The sequence below is a fragment of the Martes martes genome (genome assembly GCF_963455335.1).
Source record: "Martes martes genome assembly, chromosome: 14".
Taxonomy (NCBI): Eukaryota; Metazoa; Chordata; class Mammalia; order Carnivora; family Mustelidae; genus Martes; species Martes martes.
This window is the reverse complement of record NC_137902.1, coordinates 73389995-73405859: the sequence shown is the minus strand read 5'-3', so window position 1 is coordinate 73405859 and position 15865 is coordinate 73389995. Positions and strand designations below refer to the sequence as shown.

Genomic DNA, 15865 nt, shown 5'->3' with positions numbered 1-15865 from the left:
TTTTAACTGGAAGAACATGATATCTTTTGGGTGAGCACTGTGGAATCTTCTCAAAAATACCACTTACACACAATAAAAGCAGCTTAACAGATTGATGTGAAGTTGCTTAAGAGTGGACTGGGCTGTGAGGAGAGTGGAAGGAAATGCTAAGGGAGCGAGAGACAAAGAACGGCCCAGGGAGAACACAATGATCTGGGAAGTAAGTTTATGACAGCTAGATACAGGCAAATTATATGGTAATGCAAATATTTATTTTCAGCTTCCATTTGGCAGAAGACAGGCCAAATTCCAAGGATCATTAATGAACACCACATGAAATATCCAACTTAGAGGAGATATTTTCTGGTTTGGTTGTACGTGACTCCCAAGTATTTAAGGGCATGCACCAGTTCTGCGGTTTACAAAAGGAATCTAATAAACATATAAAAGTTGATTAGGCCTGGGGAAAAAAAAAACAGCTCTTTTTTCAAGTGGAGTTTTGCTTTCAGTGTTAAAGTTACAATCAAGACTATATACCAAATTAGTATCAAGTGAATGATTATGTATTGGAGAGCAGAAACTTCAAACAGAACATGACTATAAAAAAGGGAGTACAATGAACTGTGCAAACCAAATTGTAGATTAGACAGAAAAATGGCTAATGTCAATAGCTGTTTATTAATTGATGAAAATGTCAGAACCAATAGTCATTTAAGTGTGGCTTAACTGAGTGATTTGGTCACCTATTCTGAATGAGCCGTTAGCCAAAGATGATTTTTCAATGTTCAACTTTCTATATAGCCTATCCTAAAGAGCTTTCAGTTTTTATCATGAAATTCTTCAGTTTCAGGCATAGCCTAAATGGGAATAATAGCACCAGAAACAATAACACAATCTCTGTAGTATTAGCAAAAATGGACCCCACTTGCCCTCCACCCTAAAATACTATCAAGCTGATTATATGGTCCTATTTTAACAACAAAATTAAATACCTCCTATAAAACTTTCATAGTCTAGGAGAAGTTTGTGAATCAAATTACCTAGTTGGGGCACCTGGGTGGCTCAGTGGGTTAAAGCCTCTGCCTTCAGCTCAGATGGTGATCCCAGGGTCCTGGAATCGAGCCCCGCGCTGGGCTCTCTGCTCGGCGGGGAGCCTGCTTCCCCTGTCTCTGCCTGCCTCTCTGCCTACTTGTGATCTCTGTCTGTCAAATAAATAAATAAAATCTTTAAAAAAAAATTATCTAGTCAATATGTCAGACACCAAGTAAATTTGTTTTAAGGTCTTTTGAGATAACCCCCTTGAAAGAACGAGGTTCATTCAATTTTATATACCTATAGACTGAGTCTAGTGTTTGTTCACAAAAAGTACTGAGCAAGTATTGATGAGCTGACAATACTAATTTGTGATAAATAATCTGGATCAAGAAAGTCCGGAAAAGAAAACACAGCAGTTAAAATAAATCACCCATTCAAGACTAATACGATATTCAAGAATGGTTGTTTTCTAGAAAATTTTAAAATCCCCACAATACTGTAAGTTTCCAGAGTCAAGCATGCAATGGAATGGTGAATACTGAATTTTATGCTGGTGGTTACCTCGAGGCTCAGAACACAAAAAAGACCTCGATTGTTCTTACTTGGACCTAAGTCATATGTTACAGTGTTATTCTGAAGAAACAGGATGGTGCACATGAATGCTTGTTAGATTATTCTCTTCTTATCCACCCATTTATAAATTAAAAAGAAAAAATTAGACAGCAGCAGCCCCTTGCGGGAACAATCAGCAGTGTATTGGTGCGTCAGCTAATGACCTATTTTATGGATGTAATTCATCTGAAGATCAATGATCAACAGATGATCCATGAATCTTTTATAATTTTCAATATGCAGTTGTGATATTTCTTATTTAGATTTTTAATAAAATATATTTCCAAAAAAGAAGTGGCAATTTACTTGAGGAAATTTCTAATAGAAGAAAACTGTCTTATATTGCCTGATTTTGTCAAAGCTGCTTGAAGTTCCAACCTTTTACCATCAATTACTGATTATATATCGACATAGTAGAAAAGACCTGAACGTAAACTCACAAGAATTCTGTTTATTTTTATAGCAAACACTCTCACGGCATTTGACAAAACTCAGAAGTATCTCATTGAAATGGGTTCAGATCTGTAAAACTAATCCAGCCAGGATAAAGTCTTTACTTAGGGGGAAAAAAAAAGAATGGAAAAGTGATAACCAAGATACACTTCACGTAACAGCAAAATATAAAAATAGAAGCAAAGTGACAGAATGAAAAAAACTGTGAAGCAATGGATTTAAGAAACTCTGATTCTATCCATCTTCCTTGTTGCTAATGGTCCTCTTTGTCCTCCATTGTTATAAATGTAAAACAGGTGAGATACTAAAGAAAGGCCTTGTAAGACTTACTACGAGGTTAAAAGGAATTATTGAAAAAGTGTTCAAATACTTTATAAATACTATTAACAAAAATATCTATTTTATTATGCTTTTTGTCTTCAAGTGAAGCTGTCCTTTGAAAATCACACTCTGTTTCTTAATATGGTTTCAAATCTTAACTGGAGAGGTGTCAGCTTTCTTCCAAAGCGACAGTCCCAGCACCACACTACATCTGCTGAAGACCGAGGATGCCAGAGCTGAGCTACCTGAGGGAGAGACAGAGAAGGCATCACAACTGGAAAGTTCCTGCACTCAGTCAAGTAATAGATCATCCAAATGACAAACGTTGTGAGTCCAGCACTCTCAAGTATCACTTTGAAATCGTACTCCATCTCAGTGTGAGATTTCTCATATAAACAGGAAGGATCTAATTTCTGTAAACGTCTGCAGGGCCAGCTAGTTCTTTAAATCGATTTTTTTCTCCTAAGAGAGCTGCTCCAGTGAAGAAAAGTTTCTTACACATCCATGTTCCAGATTCAAAAAGAAATTCAACATTTTTCTGTGAAAAGACAGAAATACTGAAGTACTGTGAGAGCTTTCTGTAACTGCGGGTTGCCCACCTATTCCCAGCATGTATCACTCCCTATGGATCAGCCCCTGATGAACGAGAACTGTTCTCCAGGTACTCATAGCTCGTCCGACGTGTTGTTCACCTTTGGTAATTCACACTCTTCACTGGCATGGCAGCTCTGAAGGATGTCCTTGTAGTGGTCCTTCAGATCCTCGTACAAGGAGGCAGTTTCCTGTGAGTAAGCCAACGGTAACACCTTCTCATTCAGCAGCATCTGCACTCGGAATTCCTCCTTAGGAGTCTTAGCATTTTTACAGTGGTAAAGCACGAATATTAGATTCGAGGCGTAGGGCACGATATGGCCACTCCGGAATTTGCGATGCAACTGTTCCTTGTAATTGTAAGCTGTTAGGGGCTCCTTGTCTTTGAAGTAGCCCATGAGAGAGAGCAGTGGCAGAAGGGTCTCTGCATGACCAAACTGAAGGATGACTGGAGAGGAAATTGGCTGAGACCTTAAAAAACAAATGGAGAGAAAGTATGTATATAGACTCATGTCATGGAAGACAGTATCTACAGTAATGAGAAGCAGTGTACAATGTCTTCATTTTTTAAATCTTTATATAAACAAGTCAACAATATGGCTAAAATTCTGTGTGGCCAAGAACAAAACAGTTAACACTCAGAGTTCGGTTCCAAATTCAGGATCACTGCAGTACTGCAAATCCATCTAAAACACTGCATACTCGCTATTCCTTAAGTTCACAGACAGAAGAGAGTTTTTAATCAGGAGATTAAGGAACCTGAAGCAGATATGTATTTCAAAATTGTATTGCTTTTCCATGAATGAAACTGAGCAAACTGGCCCTTAGTAGATAAAAATTATTCCAGGGAGGTCTTCTGAATGAACTTCAAATGCTATTTTATTTGTATCTAGGAAATAAAGACAAGCAATATTGAATAAATTTCCTGGTTGGAACCAAGTCTGAACAGTGAATGGTAACTCATGTAATCCTTCAATGTTTTACGAGACCTGACTTGGGCACTGAATTTGGAAGACAGCCACGAAAGGGTAGAGATACAACCTATTCTCACTGATTTACTGGGTCTGTGGCTGGGAGCAGAGTTTATGCAATGTGAGAAGTACAACAGCTTTTTCAACACTGCAAGCTAAGTCACCTTTAATTCCAAGTTTTCTGTGGGGTTTTTTTTGTTTGTTTTTTTTTGTTGTTGTTGTTGTTGGGTAAAGCCTTTTTTAAAATAAGCGGCAGCAAATGACTGCTTAGTCTTTCCCCAACTTTAATAGGAAGAATATGACTTTTTTCTTAAACATAATTTGTAAATCTATTCAAATACAAGTAACCATCTGACTTCTTGCTGCCACCCCACACATGAGACTACAAACTTAGCGCTGGGTTTTCTGGGAGGACAGCAGAATCTGCATCAGAGTCCCCACAAAATACAGATGGAACTAGAGAGTAGGTCCAAAACCCACAGAAACATTTACAAATAACCGTACGGAAAAGTTTTCTCAGTGAATCACAAACAGCCTCAAGACCTGAATATTTTTTTTTTTTTAGAGATTCTATTTATTTATTTGACAGAGAGATCACAAATAGGCAGAGAGGAAGGCAGAGAGAGGGGGAAGCAGGCTCCCCGCTGAGCAGAGAGCCCGATGTGGGGCTCGATGCGGGGCTCGATCCCAGGACCCTGGGATCACGACCCGAGCCGAAGGCAGAGGCTTTAACCCACTGAGCCACCCAGGTGCCCCAAGACCTGAATATTATTATCGGTGTCCGTGAGGAAGAGCGCAGCGGGAACCACACAGCACGCGGACAGATCTAGTATTCATCTGGTGAGTACGAGAGAGGACCAGCACAGGCCCCTCCTGGGACTGTGGAAATCTAGTCCCTGTGAGCTCCCGCAACAGCCACTCCAATGCCCCATTCCAGGACTGAGGCCACAGACACAAGAAACTCCTGGGAGCGGGCTCAACACTGAGCCCGACAGGGACGGCAAAGACCAAGGGAAAAGCAGGTCGGGATAAAAGTCAGGGGAGGGGACCAGAGCCAGAAAATCTCAGAAAGGCACCCAGCAGACTTCTGAACAGCACACACAATACCAAAAAGGGAGCTCCATGAGGTTAAAAAAGCAATCTGACATGAGGTCTTTTCTAATTGTTCAGGGAAACCAAGTTCACATTAAAATGAGCAAGAGAGAAGTAAACAGAAGAATAGGTAGCAGGAAAAAACCCCTATAAAAAATAAAAATAGGGACGCCTGGGTGGCTCAGTTGGTTAAGCGGCTGCCTTCGGCTCAGGTCATGATCCCAGCGTCCTGGGATGGAGCCCCACATCGGGCTCCTTGCTCGGCAGGGAGCCTGCTTCTCCCTCTGCTTCTGCCTGCCTCTCTGTCTGCCTGTGCTCACTCACTCTCTTTCCCCTCCCTTCTCTGACAAATAAATAAATAAAATCTATAAAAAAAAGTAAAAATATAGAGTATTAGAAATACATACTCAAAAACTACACAGAAGCTATAACATACTATTACACAATCATCCACTATTCTGAGATTAATATTCTCTAAAAGGGAAATTTTAAAGCCATTCATCAACAGGTGACTGTAAGCCCCTTTCTTAACTGGCATATCCTAATTAGGTCATTTAAAGTATCTAAAACCTGTATTTATTTATTTTTTTTTTTTTTAAAGATTTTATTTATTTATTTGACAAACAGAGATCACAAGTAGGCAGAGAGGCAGGCAGAGAGAGAGGAGGAAGCAGGCTCCCTGTGGAGCAGAGAGCCCGATGCGGGGCTCGATCCCAGGACCCTGGGATCATGACCTGAGCCGAAGGCAGAGGCTTTAACCCACTGAGCCACTCAGGCGCCCATAAAACCTGTATTTATTTTCAAGAAGCATCCCTTTAGGCCCAAAGTTACAAAGCAGTATCATTCAGAACACAATTACATTTGCTTTGACCTGCATAACTATTTTTAAATTTTGCATTATTTGTCAGTATATAAAGATAGGGTGATTTCAGATTCTTCACAATCCAAATTTTTCACTCCTCTTCAAACCCTGAAAGATCTGACAATATATACTCCCAAAAGCAATAATCAGCTGAACAGGAATCAGGGTTACTCCAGAGAGGACATACGGCACACTGTCTAACCAACGATTAACCAACGGGTTCATTTGTTACTTGCCTTGCCTTTATGTATTTGAGCATATGCAAGTCAAAGCTAACAAGAGCACTGTCACAGTGTAAATATAATGGAATTTAATAGTAATACAAATTAAAGAAAGTAAGTAATGTAAATATATAGTTAGTTGACCCTTGAATAATGTGGGGGTTAGGGACACCAACCCTCTGAGCAGGCAAAAATCTCTGTATAAAAAGTAGGCCCCACGCCCAAAGTGGGGCTCGAACTCACAACCCTGAGATCAAGAGTCGCACAGTCTATGGACTAGACCAGCCAGGCACCCCCATATATAACATTCTGCCTCCCCACAAACTTAACTACTGATAGCCTGCTGTTGACTGGAAGCCTTACTGATAACATAAACAGTTGACACATAGTTTGTAGTTTTATATACTGAATTCTTACAATAAAAAGAAAAGAAAATGTTATTTTAAAAAATCATAAGAGGAAATATATACACAGCACTGTGAATTTATTTTAAAAAAATGCACATGTATGTGAACCCACAGTTAAAACTTGTGTTGTTCTGGCTTACATTTTTTTTTTTTTTAAAGATTTTATTTTTTATTTGACAGAGAGAGAGATAGAATCACAAGTAGGCAGAGCAGCAGGCAGAGAGAGAGGGAGAAGCAGGCTCCCCGCCGAGCAGAGAGCCCGATGTGGGGCTCGATCCCAGGACCCTGAGATCATGACCTGAGCCGAAGGCAGAGGCTTAACCCACTGAGCCACCCAGGTGCCCCTGTTCTGGCTTACATTTTAAGCGCTCCCACCAGAAGGAAGCAAGCTCAAAGCGAGGCACAACCCTTGGCCTAACGCCCACTACTGTGGTCTACGAGATCCAACAGGATGGACAAGAGGTCAGGAAGGACACAGCAACACCCCCGTGGTCTCACAGAAAGACCTGACTGACAGAGGAACTCCAACAAACTGGGAGCAGGATGAAAGACCATATATAACACAAAATAGTCTAGTTTCAACAAGTTACATCAAAATGATCAATGAACTACTTGACATGCTTGCTTTCTATCGAGTCTTCAAAATGTAGCGCATACTTTACACTTAGAGCACATCTCCATTCAGACCAGCCCCCTTTCCAAGTGATGACTAACGCACACAGGGCCGGTAGTACTGTCGCCGGTGCGGGATAGGGTACACGGCCACACGTTCTTAGACTTGGCGGCACTCAATCAAATACAGAAAGAGAGAAAAAAAGATACAAGACAAATAACAAACACACATAAAAAAGTGTGCACTGAGAAAGGGGAAAAAACCAATAAGGCTATGTACAAATCATGAGAGAAGTTCTAATAATTACAGCCAAGCTACAGAAGAAAATTAAATTAGGTTGTGACCCAAATTTAAGTTTTTAAAATTAATTTATTTATTAAAGATTTTATTTATTTATTTGACAGAGAGAGACATAGCGAGAGAGGGAACACAAGCCGGGGGAGTGGGCAGAGGGAGAGGGAGAAGCAGGCTTCCTGCTGAGCAGGGAGCCTGATGAGGGGCTCAATTCCGGGACCCTCGGATCAGGACCTGAGCCGAAGGCAGACGCTTAACAACTGAGCCAACCAGGTGCCCCCCTCCCAATTTAAGTTTTAAACCTGAGGCTTTAGGTTTATATATGAAAAGCAATACATTTCCTCCTCTGAGTTGCTTTATTGTTAAAATCAGCTACTTCTGAGAAGAAACTTGAGCAAAACTATGCTTTAAAAACGCTTAACAGGAGTTTACGGGAAATCAAATAAGTTTATATTAATTCACAGAGAGCTATATCAACAAAAATACATGTCTTCTGCCATGTGACACATCTAAGTTTAAAAAATTTTATTTTATGTTTATCGCAGCATTATTTACAAAGGCCAAGATACGGAAGCCACCCAAGTGTCCATCGATAGATGAATGGATAGAGATGTGTTATATACAAGTGATAGAAACACACAATGTTGTTCAGCCATAAAAAAGGACGAGATCTGGCCTCTTGTGACAATATGGATGGACCCAGAGTTTATTATGCTAAGTAAAATAAATCAGACAGAAAAAGACAGGAACTGTATTTCACTCATATGTGAAACTGAAGAAACAAACAAACAAACAGAAAAAAAGATAAAAATACAGACTCTTGAATACAGAAAACAAACTGGTAGTTAGTTGCCAAAGGAGCGATGGCTGGGGTTTGTAGATGTGATAGATAAAGTGGATCAGGAGGTACAAACTTCCAGTTACAAAATCAATAAGCCACAGGGTGATGAAAAGTACACTATTAGGAATATAGTCAGTATGACAGTAATAACGTTGTTTAGTGACAGATTGTGATTACACTTATCATGATGAGCACTAAGTAATGTATAATATTGTGGATTATGTTGTGCACCTAACTAATAACACTGCATGTTAATTATACTTCAATAAATAATTTTTAATTTTAGAATTCTAGACAAATTGTAAGAAAAAGTCTAATTTTTAAATAAATGCCAAGACTACTATCTTCCTGTACAGATCAATCTTTATTACAGAAGCTGGCAACACAAAAAATTATATTTTTAAAGGTCTGGTTAAATTCACCAATACAGTAATAATAACTTAAGACAAAGATAATTACAGATTATAGAGTGAAAACTGATGCAGCCTTCCCCAAAACAGTCTTAAAAACTAAAAACACTAATTTGCTTAGAAATCCAAAAGTGCTACAGAAAATAATGAACTTACAATTATACGTAGGTTGGATTTTCTACAAAAATCAGATAAAAATAGCTTATGAGATAATACCAAATACACAGTTTCACTGTGATCACTTCTATTTGTCTACTTTTCCCCTCTGTGCCTTGCACACCCAGCAGGTGCTGTTACAACTTCGGAGGAAGCAGCTGGCTGGTGCTGTCCGTGTTCAGACCGCAAGGCCTTGCACATAACAGCTGCACCCAATTCTCCAAAACGGAAAAAAGAGGAGTAAAAATCCATTTGGCTTTCTTGTTTAGATACCATAGGTTGATCATTCCCTGCCAAGTGCCAGGTACCGTGCTGGTTTTTGTTTTGTTTCTAGAAGGGTGGTGAGGTGAAAGACCAAAAACAAAGGAAAGCTATTCCTGGCTCTCGCAGACCAGCATCTGTGTGAGAGTTAGGGGAACCGGGCTGGCGAGCAGGAGAGCATGCCCTCTGGTCCCGGTCCCGGTCCCGGGAGGAGCTGGTCGTGCTCTGCGAGGAGGCGGGTCTGAGCAGGGTGATAAATACATTCCCAGGAAATCTTACGGCAGAAAAGCTGCCCACTGTGGCCTCAGGGAAGTGTCAACGGCTTTATCTTAGAATGTAGATGTTACCATCGCCTGTTCACAGACAAAACCACTGGGGTTAAACTTACTTACCTAAGCTATCTCTGAACTACCCATTAAAGTCACTACAAAAACACCCATTCATTAATCTGCTTCATGTATACTTGAAAAAAAGGATCACTTCATGGACTATATGTAAATCAATCATAAATGTGTGTGCACAGACCTTTACTGGGCATACAGTAACAAGACGCTCGATTGTTTGGTTTATGGCTTCCCGAAAATGTCAAGAAAGCAGACTATTAGAAATCTGGCTTACAGAAATTTCACCTCATAAAGACAAAGCTTATAAAATAGAACAGACTGCTTTATAGTTTATAAAATATGCTACCAACACGAACATAAAATTGAAACCCTAAAGTTGTCTAAAAAATCTCTAAACACTTTCATGTTCCATACAATTTTAAAAAATCTTTCTTCTTGATTTTTGCATTTCAAAAAGAAAATTCAGTGCTAAATGTCTAGGTTGGGTTAAAGGTAAAAAGAATTTAGCACACTCTTAAATAAGAGATCCAAAAGAATGTTCAGTATTTTTTGCACTAACTCAAAAGTATTTCCATTAAATTACAGTTCGCAAAATAAAGCACCTCAGTCCCAAACATAACTGTTTTTCTTCACTATTTTATTTTTCCTAGCCAAACTCAACTTGGTAATCCTTAATGGTTCTGGTGTTAAAACTAAATATAACAAACCAGTCTTCTTCAAGGCCCCCCAAGAAAGTAGCAGTAAAAAATCTAACTCATAATTACAAAGTATAAAATTCAAAAGCACTTAGCCAATAATTTTTAAGCCATTTTATACTCTATAGTTTAAGTCAGGGATCCACTCAGAGCTATGAATATCAGAATGCTTTTCTCACAAATAATGACTAACCAATATGTAAAGTGATTTTTATTTTACTGTTTGAAACTCTACCAAAATATCAAAATGTGTGTGTGTGTGTGTGTGTGTGTGTGTGTGTAAACCAACTGGGACGTTACCGTTTCCAGTCAGTAAGGAGCTTAGAAACTGCCACATTACAGTAACAACAAAGAACGGAAGAAACTGAAAAATCAACAAGTCTTCTTAGATCCATCAGAGAAGTTCACAAGGCAAAGTGTTGCTCCCCAGACAGGAGAGACAGGTGGGCACATAGAATCACCAGTACAAGAGTAGAAATTTCCATGGAAACCAGGGAGGGGTAGGAAAACCTAAACTTAACCAACGAATTGCTAAAGGCTCAGTGTGGACAAGTCAGAGTTAAAAACTCCAAGGGATGGGGCGCCTGAGTGGCTCAGTCGTTGGGCGTCTGCCTTCCGCTCCTGTCGTGATCCCGGGATCCTGGGATCGGCCCCGCGTCGGGCTCTCCGCTCGGCGGGAGACATGCTACTCCCTCTCCCACTCTCCCTGCTTGTGTTCCCTCTCTCGCTGTGTCTCTGTCAAATAAATAAATAAAATCTTAAAAAAAAAAAAAAAAAAACAACTCCAAGGGACCCAAGGAGCACCCACATTTAGTGAGTTTTATCTCCAGGAACCATCTGAAAAATGCCAGAGCCTTCTGCTCCTTTTAACAAGGCTCGCCCTCAGGAGAAATTGTTTTCTACGTGCTCAGCCAAACCTGCCTCAGGGAAGGGAAACACCCAGCTCTAGCCACCTCCAACCATCCTATGCCACCGCCCCACCCTGGACGGGGAAAGACTCCTGAGAAGCACAGGTGCCATTCACAGCCTGGGGCACAGGCCTAGCAAATGGCTAAAACCTAACCCCAGGACTCCAGAATGCATCCTCCTCACACCCCTCCCCGCTACTACATTACTAAAGGCTGTTTACCATAGTTCCTTTTACCCAGTACATCATGTCCACTTTAAACAAAAAATTGACAAGGCATATTAAAAGGAAAAAAAAAATGACTGTTTAAGGAGACTGAAAAAGTATCAGAGCCAGAATCAGATATGGTGGAATTATCAGGCCAGGAATTTTGTAAAAATATATGATTAATTTGTAAGGGGGTTAAAAGAAAAGCTCAATAACATGCAAAAATAGATGGATAATGTAAGCAGAGAGGTGGAAATTCTAAGAAAGAATAAAAAAAGCACTAGAGATTAAAAACATGGTACAGAAGTGAGGAATGGTCTATAACCTGGACACAGCTCAAGAAAGAATCTCTGAGCTTGAGCATATAACAATAGAAACTTCCTAAAAGCACAGAGAATTAAAACTAAAAAAAAAAAAAAAACCTAAAAAAAACAGAACCACAATATCCAAGAACTGTGGGACAATTACAAAAGGTCTGATAAGCATGAATAATGGGAATACCAAAAGAAGGGAAAGACAGAAAACAAGGCAACCTTTAAAGCTATAACGACAGAACATCCCCAAATTAATGTTAGATCCTAAAACACAGATCCAGGAAGCTCATACCATAATCAAACTTCATAAAATCAAAAACAAAGAAAAAAATCTTGAAAGGAGGCATGCAAGCAAGGTGGTGATCTGAAATATTTATGTGTTACGAGAAAAAGCCCACCAACCTAGAATTTTGTGCCATGCAAAATTATCCTTCAGAAGTGACAAACAGAAATTGAGGGAATTTGTTGCCAGTGGACATACCTCACAACAAATGTTAAAAAAACAAGTTTTTCTGAGAAGGAAAATGTTATAGGTCAGAAACTCAGAGCTACATAAAGAAAGAACACTGGAGGGATGCCTGGGTGGCTCAGTGGGTTAAGTCTCTGCCTTCAGCTCAGGTCATGATCTCGGGCTCCTGGGATCGAGTCCCACATCGGGCTCCCTGCTCAGTGGAGAGCCTGCTTCCTCCTCTCTCTCTGCCTGCCTCTCTGCCTACTTGTGATCTCTGTCAAATAAATAAATAAAAATCTTCAAAAAAAAAAAAAAAAAGAAAGAAAGAACACGGGAGAGAGTAAGATAAAACAAAAGCCTTTATTTACATTTTTTAATCTTAACTGACCCAACAGATAACAATTTGTTCAAAATAATAATACCAATAATGCATTTGATTATGTATGCACGTACGTGTTGTGCACATATACACTATGTATGTGTATGTGTAAGTAAAATGAACGACAGCAATGATACAAGGGACAGGGAGAATTAGAAATATTTCGTTATTATAAGGTACTTGCACTAACTATGAAGTGGTACAGTGTCATTTGAAAGTAGACTTAGATTAGTTGTAAAGGCATACTGCAAACTGTAGGGCAACCACCAAAAAAAAAAAAAAAGAAAGAAAGAAAGAAAGGAAGACAGGAAGACAGCTGATATGCTAAGGAATGAGAGGAAATTGAACGATATAAAATGTTCAACTGAAACCACAAAAAGGCAACTGTTTTTCAAGTGTGAAAGACAAAAAACAAAACAAAACAAAAAAAAAACAGGAACAAAGAACAAGGGCAACAAACAGGTAATAGTAACAAACATGGTAGATATTAATTCAACTATATCAATAATCAATGTCTATGTCAAAGTCTATGTCAAAGTCAATAGACAAAATATGCTGCCTATGAGAAACCCACTTTCAATGTAAAGACACATACTGATTAAAAGTAAAGTCATGGAGAAAGACAGAACATGCTAATTAACACTTATCAAAAGAAAGCAGGAATAACTAAATAAATTTCAGACAGAGACGACTGCACAGCAAGGAAAGTTATTAAGGATGAAGAGGGGTATTACATATTGACAAAGGGGTCAATACCCCAAGAATAAATAATACTCCTTAGTATGAATATACATGCCTCACAGAGCACAAAATGCATGAGGCAAAAACTGATACAAGTCCAAGAATAAACAGATAAACTCTCTATTGTTAGCTGGAGACTTTAATAACTCTCTCTCAGAAATGGTCACATCCAGCAGGCCAAAAATCAGTAAGGATCAGGTAAACTCAACAAGATCATCCATCAACTGGATCCAACCGACATCTATAGATGACTTCATCCAACAATAGCAGACCACACACGTTCTTCTCAAGCTCCTAAGGAACATTTACCAAGAGACCACATTCTGTGACATAAATTACAACTTAAGATTTAAAAGAAAGGCAATCATGCAACATCTGCTCAGTTGATGAAACTAGATCACTAACATAAAGATAATGAGGAAATCCTCAAATACTTGGAGATTATACAACACACTTCTAAATAACATATTAGGTCAAAGAAGGAATCTCAAAAGAAATTTAAAAACATTTTGAACTAAATGAAAATGAAAACACAGCTCATCAAAATTTATGGGATGCAGTGAAAGGAGCGTTTACAGGGAATTTTATAGCCTCTAATACATACACTAGAAAAGAAGAAAGACCTAAAAACTATATAAGCTTCCATTTTTGGAATACAGAAAGAAAAAAGCAAATCAAATCCAAAGTAAGCAGAAGAAAATGAAATTAAAAATAAAAGCAGAAATCCATGAAACTTAAAAAGGCCACAGAGAAAAATTAGTAATATTAAAAACTAGTTCTTTGAAAAGATCAATAAAATCAGTAAGTCTCTAGCCAGGTTAAGAAAAAGGAGAGAAGGCACAAATTACTCCTATCAGAAAAGAAAAGACATCACCACAGAGCCTATGAACATTAAAAGTATAATAAAGGAATATTATAAACAACCCTAAGGCCACAAGTTTGATACCCTAGATGAAATGAACCAATTTCTTAAAAGACACAATCTGCCAAAACTAACACAAGAAAAGATCATCTAAATAAGCCTGTATCTATTAAGAAATTAAATCAGTAATTAAAAACCTTCCAAAAGAGCACTGACCCCGAAGGATTCACTCTACCAAACCTTTAAGGAAGAAATTCTACCAATTTTCTACAAACTCTTGCAGAAAACAGAAGCAAAGGGAATACTCCTAACCAGTATGACCCTAATACGAAAGCCAGGCAAAGATACTTTAAAAACTATATATACACAACCAATATACACTAAGATAGATGAGCACAAAAATCCTAAACAAAATGTTAAAAATTGAATCCAACAAGTATAAAAAGAATTATACACCACAACCAAGTAGGATTTGTATCAGGTGTCAAGGCTGGCTCAACATTCAAAAGCCAATTAATGTAAACAATCACCACATCAATAGGCTAAAAAAGAAAAATCACATTATCAATAGATTCAGAAAAAGTGTTTGACAAAATTCAACATTCATTCACGATAAAAATTCTCAGCAAACTAGGAATAGAGGAACTTCCTTCACTAGATAAAGGTTATATACAAAAAGCTATAGTTAACATCATACTTAATGGTAAAAAAAAATGCAGACTTCCTGTTAAGATCAGGTACGAGTCAAAGATGTCTCCTCTAACCACTGGTTTTCAACATTATACTGAAAGTCCTAGCTAACACAATGAGAACCCCCCCGCCCCCAAAAGGTATACCTATCAGGAAGGAAGAAATAAAACTCTGGCTTTGCAGATGACATGACTGTCTATGTGGAAAATCCAAATAATCACCAAAAAAACTTCTGGAACTAATAAGCATGTATAGCAAGGTTGCAGAATACAAGATTAATACATAAAAGTCAAATGCTTTTCTATATACCAACAATAAACAAGTGGAAATTTAAAAACGTTATATTTTATATTAGTATCCCCAAAATGAAACACTGAGGTATAAAATAAAATATGTACAAGATACATACGAGAAAACTATATCACTCTTACAAAAGAAATCAAAGAACTGAATTAATGCAGATATTCCCTGTTCATGGACAGGAGGACTCAATACTGTCAAAATGTCAGTTCTTCCCAACTCCATCTATGGATTCAATACAATCCAAATAAAAATCCCAACAAGTGATTCTGTATATAACAACAAAATGATTCTAAAGTTTATATGGAGAAGCAAGAGACTCAGATAAGCCAACATAATATTGAAGAAGAACAGAGTTGTAGGGCTGACATTACAACTTTTCAAAACTTACTGTAGAGTTACAGTAATCAAGACAGTGTGGTCCAGTGAAAGTAGACCAAAAGAACAGAATAGAGAACCCAGAAAAGGAATCCCATATATATAGTTCACTCATCTTTGACAAAGTGAAGGCAATAAAATAGAGCATTCTTTTCAAAAAATGGAGCTGGAGCACTGGACATCCATGTGGAAGAAAAAAATGCATCTAGACAGAGACCTTATACCCTTCACAAAAATTAAGGATCACAGGCCTAAATGAAAAACTCCTAAAACACAGGAGAAAACCTAGATGACCCCTGGTATGGCAAGGACTTTTTAGATGCAACACCAAGGGCATGGCCAATGAAAGATATAATTAATTTAAGCTGGACTTCATTAAAATTAAAAACTTCTGGGGTGCCTGGGTGGCTTAGTCAGCTGGGCCTCTGCCTTCTGCTCAGGTCATGATTCCAGGGTCCTGCAATTGAGCCCTGCATCG

The 15865-nt window shown here is 38.5% G+C and overlaps 1 protein-coding gene across 2 annotated transcripts in view; it reads right to left on the bottom strand.

Annotated features, from left to right (window-relative positions):
- Window positions 1-237: 237 nt before the first annotated feature.
- The window catches only part of MINPP1 (multiple inositol-polyphosphate phosphatase 1), a 48487-nt gene continuing 32859 nt past the window's right edge, over window positions 238-15865 (bottom strand). The window contains exon 5 of one of the 2 annotated variants that reach the window (XM_080823599.1): window positions 238-3462. In XM_080823599.1, the coding sequence (XP_080679725.1) occupies window positions 3066-3462 (397 nt within the window). In that variant the 3' untranslated portion in view covers window positions 238-3065. The remainder of the gene's footprint in view (window positions 3463-15865) is intronic. The other variant, XM_080823600.1, reaches the window with a different exon arrangement.